This window comes from Anarhichas minor, unplaced genomic scaffold (assembly GCF_050575085.1).
Source record: "Anarhichas minor isolate MPS153535 unplaced genomic scaffold, ASM5057508v1 ptg000004l, whole genome shotgun sequence".
In the NCBI taxonomy this organism is placed as follows: Eukaryota; Metazoa; Chordata; class Actinopteri; order Perciformes; family Anarhichadidae; genus Anarhichas; species Anarhichas minor.
Window position 1 is genome coordinate 14,496,429 of NW_027466450.1, and position 20,661 is coordinate 14,517,089.

Here is a 20,661-nt window from a genome sequence, read left to right on the forward strand (position 1 = left end):
GATGAATAAATGAGATTTCACCCCGTTTAGTCGAGCCGATGTCTATTCTCTGAACTGTGACCTTCTGCCCTGTCACATGGAAGGCCGGTGGCAGAAGGGAGGAGAGGGAGAGAGTGATGATTCACATCCGTTCAGGCACACAATGTCTCTTTTTCCCACCACCCACTTCTCCTGTGAACCGCTGGAACATGTGCTGGAAAACAGAAAAAAAAGACAACTTTACTATTCTCTCTTTGTGTTGTGGGTCTCACCATTGAATCCATGCTTTCTTTACGAACTTCCTGTTAGTCATATTAGAGAGAGGGACCGGTCACTGGTATTTGTTCCAGGAAATTGCCAGTTCCTGGTATGCCGAGGTGGTTAAAAATAGCCCTATATGACAGGAGGGCACACACCTCTCTGAAGGCTGAAAATAAATCCCCTTCAGACAAGATGTGTGTGAGAGAGGAATCATAATTAGATAAATCCTAACTTGCCGTCAAAATGGACACATATATTCATCATCATGTAATATTTCATAAAAGCACGCTGACACCACAGAAGAAGAGGAGCTTTGCAGATTCTGCAAAGCTCCCTGAGGCTCCCTCCAGGTTATCTGTTCAACACAGTATGTGTGTGTTGTCTGTATTTCTTTGTTCATACATGACCACTCTGTCTTTCTCTGTGTATAAGTCCGTGTGTGTGTGTGTGTGTGTGTGTGCGTGTGTGTGTGTGTGCGCGTGCGCGCGCTTTCCAGAGGCTGCATTAAACCCATTTTAGATAGTGATCAGCACCTGCAAGACAGACTCAGATAAGCGTGTGTGATTGAATTACTGTTGCGGAAGTCAATGGCTGGGTCTCACTCACACACACACACACACACACACACACACACACACACACACACAGCCTGTGAAAAGCTGGCATTGGCTAATTGGTAGATGGATAAAAGAGAGGCAGGGAAAGGGAGGATAGGGAATCCAGATGAAAGGAGGAGGACAAGAAAAAAAGCAGAAAAAGGAAGAAGGGCAAAGAAAAAAATAGACTCTCTATAACTCTCTCTCTCTCTCTCTCTCTCTCCTTCACTTGCTGTGCATCTCCTCACGTTCCAGGACCCCCTCTGCCCAAATGCAGGCTGGGAAGAGGGGGAGTTTGGTTATAATTGGCTGAGGGGCAGACTGTAGCACATGCTGGAGCGTTGTGACTCCCCTCCCTTCCCCTCTCCTTTTCTTCCACCCACCCTCCCTCAATCCATCCGTTACTGACAACAACACCACAGAGAGAGAGAGAGAGAGAGAGAGAGAGAGAGAGAAATCCAGAAAGGAGAAGAAAAAATCAAAGAGGGTAGACGGAGAGATTAGAGAGCAGAAGGAAGACATGAAGGGGGAGAAGGAAAGGAGGGAGTGCCAGGAGTAGATAGCGGTGCCACACACACACACATATGGTGGATGCCCTCATACGCACGGCTGTCAACACAGTGGGGGTGCACAGATTATGCTGCAAGCGCAGAAACCTCTTGTTGCATTACCTCCCACAGATTAGTGTGTGTGTATGTGCGCTCGTGAGTGTGCGTTCGCGCTCTGGTAGGGAGCGAAACACGTGTTTTTGGCATGTGCTGCGCTCCCATGCATTATTACGCTCAGTTTGAGCACGCACCGGGACCGAGATGAGGTCGTTTAAACGATGACAGGGCCAGCTACTGCGTCCAGCACTGCTGCTCTAGTTTGTGCTGTACCCTGGTTACTGGTTACAGAAGGTTAAATGATCGGCTCAAGTCACGTTCATTTTGTTTATATAGCCAACAAATCAAAAATGTGACACTACCAAACCAGGTATCAAAACCAGGCCACCAGTCTTAGATCCTAGATTTGAGTAAGAAAAAAGTGTTTAACTTGGAAACACAAATGGAAGAAACCGCAAGAAGAGCAACGGAGGAGGGATCCCTCTCCCAGGACAGACAGACATGCAATAAACAAATATATTAACATTACAGGATGGACAATCAGGATGACAAAAGTATAGATAGAATGCTAAAAATGTATGAAGAATACTATCTGGGAGATAATATGCTCCTCTCCACCACAGAGACCTGGAAAGAGGACGGACGACATAACACAAAAACATATTCCTCTGCTTACCTCTAGTACTATCCATTCACGCAGGTTGTTTGAGTTGTATGAAATGTGGGTTTTTGTGCTCAGAGCATTCAACACATATTCACGTTTCTCCTTTTCTGTCGCCATTTCCCCTCAGGCTTCTGGAAGGCCACCTGTCCCCCGTCATGTGCCAGTCCCCTCCTGGTCTTTGTCAACTCCAAAAGTGGTGACAACCAGGGGGTTAAATTCCTACGACGCTTCAAGCAGCTCCTCAACCCGGCTCAAGTCTTTGACCTGGTCAACGGTGGACCGCACCTCGGGTGAGGAAAACAAACAGAAAACAGCTCCTGGACTGCATTCCAGAGCATCGCTTGCCATCGTTAAAAGCTGATCCTATAGATTAAGTAAATAAATGTTTGTGTGTGTGTGTGTGTGTGTGTGTGTGTGTGTGTGTTTTTGTTAGCCTGCGCCTGTTTCAGAAGTTTGACAACTTCCGGATCCTGGTGTGTGGAGGCGATGGGAGTGTGGGCTGGGTCCTCTCAGAGATCGACAAACTCAATCTTCACAAACAGGTAAACTGAAACCGCATTGAGCAAAACTTTAGATATTATTTGTATGACGGTCAGTTATGTCGCCTGGATTCCAAATAAATTACAAGTGCCTTCTATCAAAAAACATATTAGGTAGATAATCCTCCTTTGAATGCATAACTTGCCAGAACAGAATGAGCTGCAAGTAAATGCGATGTGTCTTTGGCCAGTGTGCCAGTTGAGCTTTTTGCCTTTGCCCCTGGCTAGCTTACATAAAGACACACACTCATTATAAACACACAAACACACACACACACACACACACACACACACACACACACAGACCTCATTTTGATTGGAGCAGGGATGAATTCCCCGGATGCCAAATAAACCCTCTGCACGTGTTTCAGTGCCAGCTGGGGGTGTTGCCCTTGGGCACGGGCAACGATCTGGCCCGGGTGCTGGGCTGGGGCCCTTCGTGCGACGATGACACCCAGCTGCCCCAGATCCTGGAGAAGTTGGAGAGGGCCAGCACCAAGATGCTGGACCGCTGGAGCATCATGACCTACGAGATTAAGATCCCACCCAAACACAGCTGCCCCACCACGCCCGAGGGAGCCGACGACTGCCAGGTACTCACAGGAGATGACAGATATTCACACGCATCAGTAGACACGATCAAACCCAGCGGGGCTTCCAGACGAACGGGAGTAGGGGGTAGCAGAGCACATGCTGGAAAGAGTGCCGGACATTTTCAAGTCAACTTCACGTCAGCTTTGGTTCAAAACTGGACAAAGAAAAAGGAATTTCCTGACGAATCCCTTACTCATGACATACTTTTCTAAAATGTTGTAATTTTTTAAAGTACTGATGAGAGAAATCTGCTTTCAACTATAATGCTTATTACTACAAGACAAACAAACCGTCATGTGTGTCCTCAACGTTTTTTTTCTCCCCAGTTTCACATTTCAGCCTATGAAGACTCAGTAGCTGCTCACCTCACAAAGATCCTCAACTCTGAGCAGAACTCTGTGGTCATCTCCTCTGCCAAGTACGTGTTTTTAACGCGTCAGCACGACCCCAAACAGGCGGCCTAGTTTTTCTATCCATCTATCCATCTATCCATCTATCTAACAGTAAGACAATAGTCTAATGGTGCAGAGTGCAAAGGGTGCTGGAATAAATGTGGAATGATAAATACAACAGGTTGCTTTATATATAAGTATGGCATATATACACTGTATACAGCAATTTGGTATTGACATGCACTCAATGAATAATGATATAGAAAGAAACAATAAGATACATAAAATAAAATGAGAAAGGACAGCACAAAATGCTAAAATTGGAAAAGTCTATCAGATGTCGATGCTCAATGTCATCTTTTGTTTGTCATACATTATAACCCCAAACACTCATGTTTTCCTTCTGTTGTTTAGGATCCTGTGTGAAACAGTGAAGGATTTTGTTTCCAAAGTGGGGAAAGGCTACGAAAAAAGTACAGACAACAGTGAGGGGTGCGGCACGATGTCTCTCAAAGTAAGCCTCAAAGACAATGCAGTTAGCATCCATCACCCGCCACGCCCTGTATATTACATTTCCTCTGAATGCTGCCACAGCACTACATCTATCCTCTTGTTTGTTCCCCCCCAGTGTGCCATCCTGAATGAGAAACTGGACTCCCTCCTCCAGACACTCAACTCAGAGTGCCAGGCTCTACCTTCACTCCCCCACTCCACTCCTCCTATCGTGGAGGAGGAGCAGGAGGAGGAGGAGGAAGAGGAGGAGGCCAGCGAGGAGAGCCTGACGGAGCTGAAGGAGAAGATGGAGGAGGAGGAGACGGAGAAAGGAGGAAGAGGGGCCCCACACCAGCTGTTCAAAAGCAGGGAGCAGATGATGCTCCGGGCCAACAGTCTGAAGAAAGCCCTGCGACAGATCATAGACCAGGCCGAGAGAGGTAACAGATACCGAGTTGTTATGGAGGCAAAACCCACCTGAAACTACTACATACAACTTTTTATTTGATAAAAAATGTATTAATACCATTCCATGTTGCCATACATTTGGAAAAGCAGTTTTTTTGTGAGGAAAAAGGCAAAAATTAATGCTTACCATGCAGAAGGAACTTGTTGAAAGTTGTCCTGCACATGCATTGTGGCGTGTGGCGCATACCGTATTGTCTTTTTATCCCTCCTGTCTTGTTTAGTGGTGGATGAGCAGAACGCCCATACGGAGGACACCGAGCCGCCGTCTCCCCTGGAGTTCAGGAAGGAGAACGAGGAGGAGAACAGAGACAGTGAGAAGGACGAGGACACCAAGGAACTGGAAGCAGTGACATGTAAGTGCTTCTGCTGCTGCTGCTGCTCAAATCTCTGAACCTGCATGTCCTGCAAACCTTTTTAGCCGCTCTCCACTGATGCATTTTCATCCTGGGGCCATTTCCAAAGCACTTAACCTGTCCAGCCTTGCCTCTTTGATTTCCAAGTGTCCCACTTTGCGAGCTGGCATTATTCTCAGTCACTTAAAGGATATCTTATTTAATTAGTGGTGGAGGTCTATTTTAAGAAGATAACTAAGTAGAATTTGGCGATATGTTAAAACACATTCCTCTCCTCTTTGTTCTACTGAGAGAGGGAAACGTTGCTATTCCCATCATTTAGGCGAACAGAGGCAAAGTTCCATACCACAGTGTTGCCCTTCTCTAAATTGTAAACAGAAGACTTTTAAGATTATTCTGCTTTGTGAAGTGATTTGGTGCAATAGGAGATCACACAGGATTTAAATGTCGCCCCCTTGTGTATATTGCAGAAGCAGACACATAGCTCATGGAAAAAAAAAAAGTGCTGCTGACGCAAATCATGTTTCCTGTCATAAATAAACTCAAGGATTAGGGCTAAAAGCGCACGGAGAAAAATCCTGCTCTCCTGTCATATTCCATCTCTTGCAGCAAGCCGAGCTGTTTATCTCTCCATCTTCCGTCTGCAGCAACAGAGAACTTCTTTAATAATAATCGATTGAACCTGTCAAAACTGCAGCGTCGGGACAACCATGAAGCCTGCGTGTGCCTGTTCATATGTATCTGAATCTGTGTAATATAGGCAGCGTGGATGTGGATGCACATGCATGTGTGAACGTCTATTGTGCCTCCATGTGAGTGTGTGTGTGTGTGTGTGTGTGTGTGTGTGTGTGTGTGTGTGTGTGTGTGTGTGTGTGTGTGTGTGTGCGTGACGGCCACAGGATGTGTTATTGTCTTAGGGGCAGAAGTTCTTCCTGTTTATCATAAGGCTGCTTCCTTCCTTCCACACATTTTCCAGCCGTTGGAAGACGAGGAGGTATCAGTCAAACCCTCCGCTTTATGTCCTCTCCTTGTTTCCTCTTATCGCCTCCTTGCTCCTTCCTGACCTGGACACAAATCAAAAAACAATCAGTGCGAGCAGAAGGGATTGTTAAACCCGTGATTTGGCAAACTCTTAGCCTCCCAGTCGGCCCGATCTTGCATGTATTTGTTGCCCCGTGGAGGATTCACGTGGGGTCGGCATGAGCAGTGATGATGCTATGTGGCAAACACGCGATGTTCAGAGGCTGTCATCGTGCATTCACATGGAAAAACAGCTGAAAGCTAAAAAGCAGAGAGGCAACGTGAAGCTTTTTCCGGTGTGACACTACCTAACTAAGCACGCACATCTCTAAATGTTTTACAGATTTCTTTCCCAATTTAACTTGCATGCTGCACTTGATGTACATATTTGTGTGTATATGTATGCACATATACATATGTATACACACAGCTGTATATCTTCCTTAAATAAAAAAAATAAATAAAATGTAATTTTTTATTTTTTATTTCTTATTAGTGGCTGACAAATCAAGCTTGGTACATGCACAGCAACAACAATAATATTTAGCTCCCAAATCCTTCAGAGTCAAAGCATCATCTTCACAAATATATGTTGACTAAAAACAACAACAACCTTTTATTGATTCCCTGCTTTTATTCTGAAGGCTAGAATAAAAGTCCTATTATTTCTGGTGGAGTATACACTAATATACACTATATATACTATTATACACTATATATACTATTAGTGTAATAGTATACAGTATACACAAATATACAGTATGTATACTGTTATGAATATGAATACAATGAATACAATGTTTTAATATCAATTGACCATTGAGTATCAACCTAATTATAAGGATTTTATATGACAATATTGTCAAAGACGGCTATTAAATATTAGTTTGTTTTCCTCCCGATATGGCAGCCGTACCCACTCACAGCAGCTGTGGCGAGTTTTGTTATGTCCCCTGGTGGGATGAGAGGGTGGCATCACATTAAACAGTGAGGTCATTGTGTACCCTCTATTGTGTTCTGCCCTAAGGAACCACGAATAATGAACCAAAAATGTTTAAACAATTTGAGTAGAGAAACACATTGATGTGAATGATAGGAATTCTTTCTCTCTTGTCTCCAGCTATTAAGAGTCCCTGTTCTCCCACGGAGAGGAGAGTGAGCCGCAGCACGCAGTCCTACAGCTCCTTCACCATCACCCCCTTCACCACCAGCAAGGAGAACCTCCCGGTACTCAACACTCGCATCATCTGCCCTGGTAAACGCATCGCTTTCTGTTTCATTTCCTTCTCCTGACCTTAACGAAACACACAAGGACAGGGTCACTTGGATATTTCGGCTCAGCCTCGTGTGTGTTTGCTTGTGTGTGTGTGTGTGTGTGTGTGTGTGTGTGTGTGCAGGCTTGCGGGCAGGTCTGGCTGCCTCCATCGCTGGCAGCTCCATCATTAGCAAGATGCTGCTGGCTAACATCGACCCCTTTGGTGCCACACCGTTCATCGACCCCGACCTCGACTCACTGTAAGCGGCGTTCCTCGTTGCGCGTCTCCTCCCATCTTCGTCACTGTTTGAATATCTGTCCTTCTCTCTCTGACCGTTCGCGTGTAAATCTATACCCACATCCGTGTGTCACTTTGTCCTTGATATATTTGTGTGTGAGCTTCAGCTTACTGACTGTTTGTCTGCTTGTGTGGCTGTCAGAGAGGGCTACATGGAGAAGTGCGTGATGAACAACTACTTTGGCATCGGCCTGGACGCCAAGATCTCCCTGGAGTTCAACAACAAGCGAGAGGAGCACCCAGAGAAATGCAGGTGAGACACATTTCTGTTACCAGGCATCTCTCAGCCAATCAAGCCACGTCAATCCTATCAATTAATCATGAAAGCTGCTTCATTGCCTACATCTATATTTAGAAAGCTTTACTAATGATTGTATTCCTCCTCATATACTACATTTATTATGATTACTCAAGATGATATTGCTTGTTTTCTTGTGTTCTGACTCTTAAAGAAGTAAGTATCCTTTTATTAAGTGAGAAACCTTCTTGTATCTGGGTAGTTTATAACTGCACTCCTTCCCTCTGTCCGCTGTAAAACCCTTTTGTTTTTCACCTCACCGTAAATCTCCCTCTCTGCATCCCTCCCACACAGGAGTCGCACCAAGAACATGATGTGGTACGGCGTTTTGGGCACAAAGGAGCTTCTGCAGAGAACATACAAGAATCTGGAGCAGAAGGTCCAGCTAGAGGTGAGAAGGGGAGGAACAGCGGAGAACGCTTTACTTAGAAAGAGTCTGTAAAAGTCGTGCAGTATGTTCAAAGACAGACGTCATCCTGCCCGCTTAACTATAAAACTTAAGTGTAAAAAAACAAAGAACATCTACTTGACACCTGTAGTCCCAGGCAGCTGAAGGCACCAATCTGCAAACAGTGGGGAGTGATTTAGATGAAGATGTTACTCGCCACCTCTCAAGAGTCTCTCTTGAACTCCTATTTAATCTCCGCGCGTTGCAGATGTAAGGGGAAGCATGATTCCGCAACTGCACAGTTTATTTCTCACCTCAAATTTATTCAGAGACTGATTTGGACTGTTCAGGAGAAACAACGTCTGCAGAACAGCTGCCTGCTGACACGCTTTTCCAGTCTGAAGATTTACAAAGAATAAAAACACTTACAGCCGAGAATATTGTGTGCTTATCGGCTCGGGTGCAGGAGAGTCATGAAGTGATGTCCTCCCAATATAAGGACCAATTATGGCAACCTGTCTAGACAATTGGCTATTTAGGATTAGTATCAGGTTTAATACCTGTCTTAAATGCCCGTGTATACCACATAAATTGTATTATGTCCAACGAGAAATGGTCTTTTTTTTATGGCTTTATGGCTCTTTGCTTTTGCTGTGAAATTGGACTTCAGGTGAAATAAAGGTGGCAACAAAAGGTTCTGATTGCATAACAAAACTTTTTTTTACTCCGAATTTATGGAAATGGTGGCGTGTTCTGTATACTCTTAGATGAAAAGAAAACACAATACACCGTCTTGCTTAGAGTATTGCAATACGTCACGGTATATTGAATCATGACCCCTGTATCATGATACATATTGTATTGCCATATTCTTGCCAATGCACAGCCCTATTAGATTTGATGTTCATGAAACCTACGGACTTCTGCAATAGACACATACAGCACGTATAGCTTCCCTGCTCCCGTCACTTACTGGTCCGCTCGGTTGTTATTTGTCTTTCCCAGTGTGACGGCCAGTACATCCCCCTGCCCAGCCTTCAGGGGATCGCAGTGTTAAACATTCCTAGCTACGCAGGCGGGACCAACTTCTGGGGCGGCACCAAGGAGGATGATGTGAGTACACTTACAGTACACAAGAGGAACTCTTTGTAATGTTCTAATCTGGCTGGAAGCCCTTGGTAGGCGACTGAGATCACCTTTAGAGAGGAAAGGGGGAGTGTTTTTTTGTTTTTTTCCTCCTCAAGCCAATGTCAGCAGTTGGCCGGACCGCTGGATCACCGCTCCACCTCTCACTGTGTCCCTCTCGTTTTCTCTGTTGTTAAATATGGAAAGACTGCCTGGATCCTGGTTTAGCATGACCCCGATAGCCTGGAGGTGCAGGGAGAGGGATGGTTAGAGAGATATTTGTGCTTGTTTGTTTAAGGCCCAGAGTACAAGGGCTGCTGAGGGATTAGAGTCAGTTTGCATGCACACACACACACACACACACACACACACACACACACACACACACACAAACACACCCCTTAGTGAGCCCCTGCAGAGTTTACCCTTGGACACACATACAGTATGAGCATTTGGTGTTATGTAACTGTTTTGTTGGAGCGGAGGAAACAGGGAGAGGACATTTAGTTATTGCACGCACACACACAGACACACTAATACATTACAATTTAAGTTTTTATCTTAGTCTCCAAATAGATCGATTTGTTTTGTGGTTCAATCGTACATTTTCACACATTGCGGCTGACCTGTAGCTTCACTATAAAACAAAGAGTGAGTTTATATGAAAATAGAGTTAGAATACTCATAATTGGTACCAAACACTGATGATAAATAGAGAGATGTTGCTTTCGCAGATCAACATGTTACCACCTCTACTTCAGCAGTAGGCGCAGTACAGGAGGCTTTACTGAATGTGCTTTGGTTTCCATCTAGTGACCCAGGGCACACATGACAACGCGTCAGATCATGTTGTTTGATCATTTAATCTCTCAGCGAAATGTTACCTATCCAGCAAAATAAATAGTTTTCTCCTCATTGCTTTGACCTTTTCACGGGCAGTTTGCAGGCAGAGATCGATACCAGACTTGTCGGGAGCCTCTCCTCTCAGAAACAATTCATGTCTCGTTCAGGCTGCAGCTAAACGGAGCTGACAAGGAAAACCTTCTCCTTTGAGGCAATATATAGGCAATCCTATAGTTTTAATACATTTAATGAATTATAATCACTGTTAAAATGTTATTATAAGTTAATCCAAGTGGTCATTGTATGCTTTAAGTAAAGTGTAAAAAGGAATTAAATGTATGCCAGATCAACAAACAAAATGTTGTAAAACTGAAAGCAAACCATGACCACTTAAAGTAAGTTATAATCACATATTATGCATTATTATATATATATTATTATGCTGTTTTTATGTGCATCGTCAGTAAGAACAAAAGGATTTGGGACTCAGTGCCACAGACAGGGCAGGGAAGTCGAGAAGTTTTGAGAAATGGATGAACGCATTGTTTGGTTCCTGAATGTCATCGTTGTGCCGTGCAGATCTTCTGTGCCCCGTCGTTTGACGATAAGATCCTGGAAGTTGTGGCTGTGTTTGGGAGCATGCAGATGGCTGTGTCCAGAGTCATCAAGCTGCAACACCACCGCATCGCACAGGTGAGAACGCACATAAAACAAACAATATGAAAAGAAAAATGCACACGCTTATAGGAATATGTTTATGTGATGTGTGCCTTTCTGCCCGAATCAGTGTCGAACGGTGAAGATTACTATCCTGGGTGACGAGGGAGTTCCCATTCAGGTGGACGGTGAGGCCTGGATCCAGCCGCCCGGAGTCATCAAGATCCAGCACAAGAACAGAGCTCAGATGCTCACCAGAGACCGGGTGAGACAGAGGGGAGGGAGGGGAAGCGGAGTTGGCCTCTGGAATGTTTGAAATAAAATGAGTGAGGAGGCTGGGTTTTGAGTGAATCGTCCTGGTAGATGGACAAAGCTTTGCAAGATATGCACTCATCCTTGGATTTCCCCCTCGTAGGCGTTTGAGAACACCCTGAAGTCATGGGAGGACAAGCTGAAGTATGACAAGCCTCCTTTGCGGCCTCACCTCTACCCACAACAGTCTGTGGATCTGGCGACAGAGGAGGAGGCCGCCATGGTGCAGCTGTGCGCCCGAGCTGCAGAGGAGCTCATTACAAGGTAAAATATCAGGTCTCACTCTAGAAGGCCACACAGGCTTTACATATATATGTTAAATCATCATTTATAATTTATTTTTTGCCCACTGACATGTCTGATCCCAGGATATGCGAGGCTGCAAAGACCAATGGGTTTTTAGAGCAGGAGCTGGCTCATGCTGTTAATGCCTCGTCTCACGCCATCAACAAAACACACCCCAAGTTCCCGGAGGTAAGCGATCGACACGAATCACACAACATGTCGTGTTTTTCTTCCTACGTTGAGCCTCGGGATGTTGCTGTGTGTTAGCTGCATTTTAGGGTTTGAACCTGTGAATGACGTGTCCACGGAAGCTGCAGTTTTTTGTAAACATGAGTTCATGGTCTCAATCTCTAGTTTCAAGTCTTCTTCAATACAGCATGATGTTCATTTAGTAAATGATGGTCCATTTAGAGTTCAGTTATACTTCAGCTCCACCCTTTCAAGACTTCTGGTTAAATATACCAAGAAGGCGACAGGCAAAACGGCGAACTCAAGCCTCAAACCGTAGTCCCCAAACCAATGGGTGACGTCACGGTGACCACGTCCACTTCCTGTTTACATTCTATGAGTATGACTGCACTAGTTTTGTACTGAAGCTATTCAAATGCTCAAAATGAGAAACAGCTACCAGAATTGTTGTACAAAGTACACTTTCACTGCTGTGTTTGTTGTACAATGTGTGAGATTATACTAAATAACGGTCGTATCCCGTTTCCAGAGTCTGACCAGGAACACAGCTATAGAGGTGGCCAGCACTGTCAAGGCTCTGTACAACGAGACAGAGTCCCTGCTGTTGGGCCGAGTCTCTCTGGTGAGTTATCATGGGGACTTTATCGTTACAATAATGACTTTCTTTCACTTTTACCACACATTATTTAATGTCTTAACCACACTATGACATTAAAGGATAGGTTTGTGTATGTCCCCCCCCCGTTGCAGCAACTGGACCAGCCAGAGGAGGATCAGCTGTCCAGTGCTCTGCAGAGTGTGGAGCTGGAACTGGGCAAACTGGGAGAGATCCCCTGGCTCTACCACATACTGCAGCCCAATGATGAGGAGGTGAGCAGCCTCAGCAAACACTCGCACACACACATATGAAGACGTGTATAACATTGCCACCATTGTGTTTTACTCCTGCGCATCATCACTGAAAGCATGTACGCATATACTGTATGTCTTCGGTGTAACATGGCTCCACGTAACGGGAGATCTGAGTAGCTAAATGAAAGGCTATAGGTTGACTGTGCTTATGTACCAGGACCACTCTCTGGGTTACGGCAAGAGGAACAGTCGCAGCAGCATGTTTCGCATAGTGCCCAAGTTCAAGAAGGAGAAGGCCGCCAAGAAGACAAGCCCTCAGTCAGGTAGGGCTGTGCACACTTTTCCCTCACTAGCGAACAGACTGGACAGACAGACTGCTTACAGGACGGGGAGTCAGACAGAGTCGGCCTCATCTGCCACGGGGATCTCTGTTTGCCTCATTTCACGATTGCTACTGCCTTTGATTTGAAAGGATGGTGCAGCATTAAATCAGAATCCGCTGAGTGACAAAGTGAGAGCTCAAATAGATAATTAGCTAAGTAAGATTTGATTTGTCAACCGATGTCTGAGGTTTAGGTTTAAAGTGTAGAATGGATGTTTTTCTGTGTCCCTCCGCTTAGAAGCTGCAGAAATCATTTCACACTAAATACTTCCACTACTGGAAAGCAGTTATCTAGAAGTGCTGCCATCCCGTGCTAATTCATTAGTACTTTATGGCTGCTGTGTTTAAACTCACACACTTCGTGTCAAAGACGCACGCACACTCAACAAACCTGGTTCTTCCAACGATCGTCATGGCATGGTTACCATGCCCGGCACTATTGTTACAGTCCACGCATAAAGGTCTTGCCTCATTATAATCCACCGGTAGAAACAGGAAGAATGGGTGTGTGTTTGAGGTGTTGTATCCCACAGTCTGACCTCCAACCATCAACTCGCACCACCTCCTCCCCTCCATTCATGCTCTCATCTCGCTGTCTACATGGCTTCAGAAGGCGCAAAGTCAGGAGAAGAACAAGGCTGCAACAAGGGAAAGCCTGCAGGGATCCATTATTTCATTTGAACATGAAACCAGCCAGGAATCAACTCTTTTTTGTTGCACATTAAAGTGAATATCTGATTTCTAGATGACCAAATCTAACTCGATGTTGCTGCGCACTAAGTGGGTAGATATTCATATACATAATAGGACCAATAAGAATACGTCAACAGACAGACGGGGGTAGAGTGGAAGCCCTTTCCTCTCATCGCAGGCTGGTTCTTGATTAGTTGGGCTGTGTTTCCTGCAGACCGCACAGGCTTCCGCCTCCCTTTACTTCCTACTTCTCCCTTTACTTTTCTGTGTGTTCTGATATTGGTCGATGATATGCATGCCCCCCCCCCCAGTCTTCCTGGAACGACATCGGCCACCGCCTTGTTCTGACCAACCTTTGGCCTTTGTCAAACTCCTCCGCCAGCTGCCGCCACTGCTCTCCCTCTTCCCTTCCTCTCTGGTGCTCTCCCTCCATCTTTATTCCATCTGTCCCGTCAGTGATTCACCACAAATTTGTGCCCATGTGTGAGGGTCGTGTGTGCAATGACATATTCCTGAGAGTACACGAATGGGACAAGCGGTGTGAGAGTGAGAGCTTTTGGTGTGTGTGTGTGTGTGTGTGCATACCTGTGAGGCGCCCTGAGCCCCTCTCTGCTCTGCCCCGTGTGCGTGTTTGTGTGTGTTGGTGTGTGTGTGTGTAGTGGAGAGATGGGGCACAGAGGAGGTGGGCGTCTGGCTGGAACAGCTGAGTCTGGGGGAGTACAGAGACACCTTCATCCGACACGACATCAGAGGCTCGGAGCTGCTGCACCTGGAGAGGAGGGACCTGAAGGTACACACACACACACAAACACACACCTCAATCCCTCGGTGAATCTGTGTGAACCCTCTCGTCCAAACCCACAATCAACTCTTTCTCTCTTGTCTACTGGATTTCTTATGCTCTTTAACCTGTTAGATGTCTCCCTGTTTTGCCACCTCTCGTGCTGCTCTGCATTGCTCTGCTTGGCTTCTATACTGTCTGGTCGTTGCTTTGTGAAAGAGACTCGCCGTAACCCACTAACACTGTGTGTCTCCTGAAGAGGGGAAGCCTACAGGGCTGGGCTGGGCTGGGGGTGGATGGATCAAACTGGGCGGGTTGTCGAGGGGCAAGAAAGAGTCCCGAAAGGAGAATGAAATTAGTTGTTTTTTTACACGAATATACAAACATGCACCGTTCACACATTCACACACTTGGATTTGTTCTGATCCGCTGGACGCTTTGCGTGATGCCTTCCTACTCGATGCGTAGGTGTGTATCACCGTTGACGTGGAAACAATGTTGCCACGTCTTTGCACATACAAAAAGGACAATTGAGAAAAACAAATGATCAGAGACATCAGTTCTTCTGCTGAAGTGAAACACAAGCTCCCTTTCATCGGTGAGGAAGTACATTCAGATTACATTGCCAGAGTGAAACCAACTGGATTATGACGCTGATCCCAATATCAATATTTGGGAGTTAAAAAAATGACATAACAAAAAGTGTTTACCTCAAATGCATAATATAAACGAACAAAATTTGGTCATTAACGAACCGTGACCAATGCTGAGCCTTTTACAGTTGAACTTGTCGGTGCTCTCTGGTGGTCAAATGGAGACACTGTTTCTAAATGAACTCACACTTATCTTTGGATTTCTTGCCACTAACTGGTCGACATTGTGCCGATACCAGTAAATCTGTGATGAGCTGATATTGGCCGGAGATATCGGCCCTCTGGTTCTGGTTCTTAAATCTGTGCACAGCAACAGGACGTCAGCGTGTGATGACACTCACACTCATTCCACCGTCTTACACTTCAGCAGTCAGTCATCTCACTTGTCCCGTTTGCTGTGTTGCTTTCCTGTTTTGTTATAAGGGATAAAAGTACGGCTGAAATGATTAATCGATTCGTCAATCAACTCAAAAGCCAATACATTTTCATTATTCATCAAGTCATTTTTAAGCAAACGTTCACTGGTTTTCAGATGTGAATATTTGCTGTTTGTCTTAGTAATCTATGAATTTATAATATATACATTTTGATTTTGTTAGTCAAACAAAACAAGAAATTTGAATATGCCAACTTGGGCTTTTTTTTAAATAAAAATAAAAAAATAGAGTTTTTGACCAAATGATTAATTGATTAATCAAGAAAAGAATGGACAGATTATTTAATAAAGAAAATAACCTTTAGTTGAAGATCTAGATAAACGACTAAGGTAAGTTGTAACTGACGCTTCTGTTGAAAATAAGATTGACTAACTAAAGGAATACAGAATGATGCTTTTTAAACCAGCACACTAACTATGCTGAGGTTACCCGGAGAGCAGAGGGAGTGTGTGGTTGGTGATCCTGTTGAGTGACTTTGGTTCCACGATTGGCCTCGGTACGACGGCGCAGATGTGCACAACTGGCACACCCACATAAACCTTTTAAAAAATCAATCACTCAATCCACTTGTTTTCATGTTTTGAATGTGTTTGTTTCACAGCTGACCACAGAAAACAATACAGGGTCATTGTGTTTATGAGAGTGATGCCACTGAGGCAAACTATGTGTGATTCTCACAGCGCCTCTCATGAGCAGCAGCATGCTGGCCTCCCCTTTCAGATGGCAGACTGTTGACTTGTTGTAGTTACAAAGCACAGGTGTTACATTAACAATGGCTCTGTGCTATTCAAGTGATAAATATTTGGTGATAAACCAAAAAGCTGCAATAAAGTATTAATTATATTCGGTTGTAATACTTGACTTACAACAGAAATGCGTGTGTGGTTTCTTTATGTGCTGGGCTTCTCTTTTCCCCCTCAGGATCTGGGGATATCGAAAGTGGGTCATATGAAGAGAATTCTCCAGGGAACTAAAGACCTGGCCAAGGCCTCTATGGTTGACCTCTAACCCGGAGCAGACGCAACCGGAGAGGGGAAACGAACATTCCCCTCACATCAGTGGAAGAGTTTTGGCAACACCGTAGGCAGCGGAGGTGAAGATAGGTATTCGAGGAGAGCTGGATTTGTATCCCTCTGCTGAGAAAGCCTTTGTGATGTTGTTAACATGATAACATTGGTGTGTTCGTTTGTGCTTTGGTGCCAAAATGACAGTCGAGAAAGCAGATTGAAATGCAAAAGGACTTTACGGATCTTCACAAAATAAAACAACAACAACAAAAAAAGCCATTTCTAAGTTAATAACCATTCATAGCGCACAATCAGGTATGCAACTAACCATACGGTTGACTTGTTGTTTGAGTTGTGATAGCAAACTAGTAGCAAAACCAGGACTTCCATGAGCGTGGGATTTCGCTTCAGTTCGGTGTGTAACCGTGATGTTTGCTGGACGTCCCAGAGCTGCAGATGCACCAAAGCAGCCTCCGGCTTTCAGGAGCACTGCTGCAGATAAAGGTGTAACATCACAGTCTAGCCGGTAATCTGGAAGGTGTGGTGTCTGAAAACAGTGGGATACTGTTGCATGCTATGCTTGCTCGTCTTTAGATATGTTTAATTGCATGATTAGTGTCTTGATTTTTATTTTTTTTTCATGTGCAAAATAAGACTTGAACAAGTTTTACATGACTTAAGTATTACGATGCCATTTGTTACTACTGAAAGCATCCTTTTTTGGTCTAAATCCAACTCTTTTTTTTCTAGCTTTAATTTATTTTGTTTGCATGATAATGATGTGTCAAAGATTTGTGTCAAGTGCCATATTTTCAGTCATTTCGTGTAAAATGTGCTTTATTGGTAGAAGTCATAAGAAGTTCGTTTTTTTCTTCTTTTTTTAAAGCTGTTGATGAGGTTATGAATATTTGGAATTAATATTTGTAAGTTGACACGTTCTCTGTGGATGTGAAATCAGTACCAAAGTGAATGTCTAAGAAAACGTTGATGACTTTGTTCAGGTCTTAAATTGAATAGGCCAGTAGGTCTTAGTTCTTAGTTCCTTTGAAGGTTGGAAGGAGATTCGTGTTGATCTGAAGCCAACCACATAAACTGGAGGGTTGCTGAGTTTTTTTAAGGAACACTTAAAAGGCACTTTCTACTTCTTGCTTCATGCAAGTGCAAATACTCATATCATTACATAGAAGTAACGGTTCACCTCAACTTTTTAAACTTTTGGCAATTTAACACAGTATTTAACACTAATGAGAATAGCAGTTAGATATGGGTTTTGAATATGTAATAGAGCAGTTGATCTGCAGCCTGCATAGCATCGTTCAAGTGCAGCTTTCTTTTTTTGTTGTTTTCTTCAAATTACAAGTGAGACGTTAGATAGAACACTACTTTTACTCGTTCTTTTAAGACTGGTGGCATTACAGGGTATATTTCTATATGTGATGCTAAGTTTGTATATACATATATGCACTGTATATATACTGGTGTATGCAAACCATGTTTGTAAGTGTTGTAGTCTAATGCATTTGTAGATTGCTGACATGGCATGCATTGTCAACAGCTTACACATTTGATTGTGTATATTACACCATAACAATTGTGTATTGTTGATTTGTCCTAATCTCTTGTACATGATAATGCTGTTGTATTCTAATGATGGTGCAATATTTTATCTCTTGTTTTGATACTGCCTCTGCAGCTTTCTGACATGATGTTTATCAGTGGGGGGGGGGGGGGGACAAAAGAAAGGCAAACGTTGAAAGAGTTTTTTTGTACACGTACTCTTCCCGAGGTTTGGGGATTCGATTTTGACAGTTAGGCCCCGTAGACAAAGTGCTTTTTCTTATGGACTCCACATTTCTTCCAGCGGTTCACTAGTTTGTAGTTTTGCTCCTCTGTGCTTCCAAGATGATCCACTAAAGTAGGACTGTGTCAGCGAATGAGTAGAATGGGCAGACATGACTGTTGTGTTTACACGTAATATGTATCACAATGTATTTGTGCGCATTGTGTGTGTGTGTGTGTGTGTGTGTGTGTGTGTGTGTGTGTGTGTGTCTACTACAACAGTGGCATATTGTACCTTTATCAGCAATTGTATACTTACTATTGCCAACTAATTTTATCATGTAATTTTAACTCAGTCTAAACTAGCTTAAAACTTTTTTTAATTTTTTCTGAATATTGAGTGCTACATTTTAACATGTGCACACATTTCCATCACTCATCAAAGTATCCTAAATAATAATAGAATGTTGAGTGAGTCGGGGGCTGAATCTTCATGTGTTTTCTCTAGTATCCCACCAGAGGGCGACCTGTCACATCTCACCTCTCCACCGTCCCTGACTCGCATCTCAAACAGCTCAGTGTTGCTGTTGCTTATGCCGACAATCAGTTGTGCCGGGCTACTGCGTTCAGTAAGCCGCAGCGTTGCTAATTGGCTTGCAGAAATCAATAAGCCTATCAATCAAATTAATTATCATATTTACCATCATTAATAAAGGGTACATTTGTTGTTTATCAAACTGTAGTTAATAGTTATTTTACTGTTAACAAACAATGAAATGATGTATTAATAATGTTTACTAATTATTTGTTATAGTTTATTTAGTTTTATAGTTATTTTGTGTATTAAGAAATACTTATATATTGTATCATAGCTGACAGGAGATGATAACAATAACATTCTGATTACATTAGTACACTATAAACAGTGTTGTTGCACACATTCTAACATTTTAGATACTGTATTAAGTATTTGTTAATGATTTACCAAATGATTTGTAAAACCTCTTTAAACATTACATAGAGAGATGGACCAGAAACCAATTAATAAACATTGACAACGTTTTAGCTATCTGTCTAAATAATGTTTATAGATGCTTTACAAATTATTTATTAACATTTAACACAGTATTATAATCATCAGTCATCTAAATAAAGTTAAAAGGTTTTCAGAGAATATATAAAATGTTATTTGTGCAACAAAAAACTGTTAATACATCATTATTAATAATTAGTCCACATTATTAATTACCATTTCATTGTTTGTCAATAGTAAAATAACTATTAACTAAAGAGTAATTGACTATCAATTTGCTATTTACTAATGATGGTTATTATAGAGTTATTATAGAGTGTGACCCTGTCTTTTTTCATTGAGTAGATCAGATTCATTGTTATCTATCTGATGACTGTTGGCCTTTTGCGAGCCAGAATCTCTGGATTTAGGTTTAGACCAAGTTGAAGCCTTTTTGTTAGTACGTGCTTTAAATGGAGCAGTATAGTACGACTGCTGTACGCTGCTTTGTTCCTGCAGTGCTCCGTACGTTTTTTAATTTAATCTCCATCATTGCCAGTTACCAAACTGAATCCACTAATACCGTTGCAGTTCCTGAGCTGTGTCTGTCTGTGTTTCTGTTATCCGCGTGTCCAAAGTGTCTGCCGGGTTCTCTAAATCTCAAGTGTTTGGGCTCCAGGCGAGAGGATGCTTGACCTTTCCACACAAAGTGGAAGTAGCCACCTTTCTCCCTTGCTGTGTTTTCCAGTGGTCTGTAAATAATGCTGCAAACTGCCTGGTTTCCAAAAACCAACGAAACCCATGCAAGGATCTCTAAAAGATGGGATAGCATGATAGTCTCTGACGTGGTTTCCTGAAGTGATGGGAGAAAAGTGAGTTTCATTTGTTTACATTATGTTTACAATGGCACAGTTTTAATTTTTAAGAATATATATGTAGGTATAAACAATATTTGCATATTTATTGCCTAAGGTTAAATGACATGATGTGTGTTGTGTTTTCACATTTGGAATATAATGTTACAGTTGTCACCTGTATTACTATCTGGATGATTTTGGTAAAGTAGTTGATCATTTTCATGACTACTAAGTGACTGTTTTCTGTGCCTTTGTATGGTTAGAATGCATGGTTAACTATTTATTACAATTTGGAGTCACTGAGATGTGTATTTTTGTATTCTGAATAAATAAATGGTTGAGCTTTTGTTGTACATTTTTTAGGTGCCTTAAAACAGGCTACCTATTCATATCTCTCTTCTTCAATAAAACCAAATACATATGCAGTGTGTTTCCGCCTCCTTCTGTTTCGATTTTGCTTCCAGTAAAAGAATCAGTGCTATAAAATGTGAAAAATCTTCAGGGGATAAAATGTGTTCCAGCTGACAGTTATACCTAGATATTTAATAGCGCTTTTACCCCCTCTCAAATGAAAAAAATCTTCTGTTCAAAGTTT

General features: G+C 43.1%; 1 protein-coding gene across 3 annotated transcripts in view; it reads left to right on the top strand.

The window, feature by feature from the left end:
- The window catches only part of dgkh (diacylglycerol kinase, eta), a 52,583-nt gene extending 32,092 nt beyond the window's left edge, over positions 1-20,491 (top strand). For 2 of the 3 annotated variants that reach the window (XM_076110210.1, XM_076110226.1), the window contains 21 exons: positions 2,233-2,395; positions 2,539-2,647; positions 3,016-3,237; positions 3,565-3,656; positions 4,045-4,144; positions 4,259-4,562; positions 4,812-4,943; positions 7,084-7,218; positions 7,361-7,478; positions 7,659-7,769; positions 8,109-8,205; positions 9,208-9,315; positions 10,750-10,863; positions 10,958-11,092; positions 11,243-11,403; positions 11,508-11,613; positions 12,143-12,235; positions 12,364-12,483; positions 12,683-12,788; positions 14,200-14,330; positions 16,333-20,491. In XM_076110210.1, coding sequence (XP_075966325.1) covers positions 2,233-2,395; positions 2,539-2,647; positions 3,016-3,237; positions 3,565-3,656; positions 4,045-4,144; positions 4,259-4,562; positions 4,812-4,943; positions 7,084-7,218; positions 7,361-7,478; positions 7,659-7,769; positions 8,109-8,205; positions 9,208-9,315; positions 10,750-10,863; positions 10,958-11,092; positions 11,243-11,403; positions 11,508-11,613; positions 12,143-12,235; positions 12,364-12,483; positions 12,683-12,788; positions 14,200-14,330; positions 16,333-16,419 — 2,744 coding nt within the window. In that variant the 3' untranslated portion in view covers positions 16,420-20,491. The remainder of the gene's footprint in view (positions 1-2,232; positions 2,396-2,538; positions 2,648-3,015; positions 3,238-3,564; positions 3,657-4,044; positions 4,145-4,258; positions 4,563-4,811; positions 4,944-7,083; positions 7,219-7,360; positions 7,479-7,658; positions 7,770-8,108; positions 8,206-9,207; positions 9,316-10,749; positions 10,864-10,957; positions 11,093-11,242; positions 11,404-11,507; positions 11,614-12,142; positions 12,236-12,363; positions 12,484-12,682; positions 12,789-14,199; positions 14,331-16,332) is intronic. The other variant, XM_076110218.1, reaches the window with a different exon arrangement.
- The last annotated feature ends 170 nt before the right edge of the window (positions 20,492-20,661 follow it).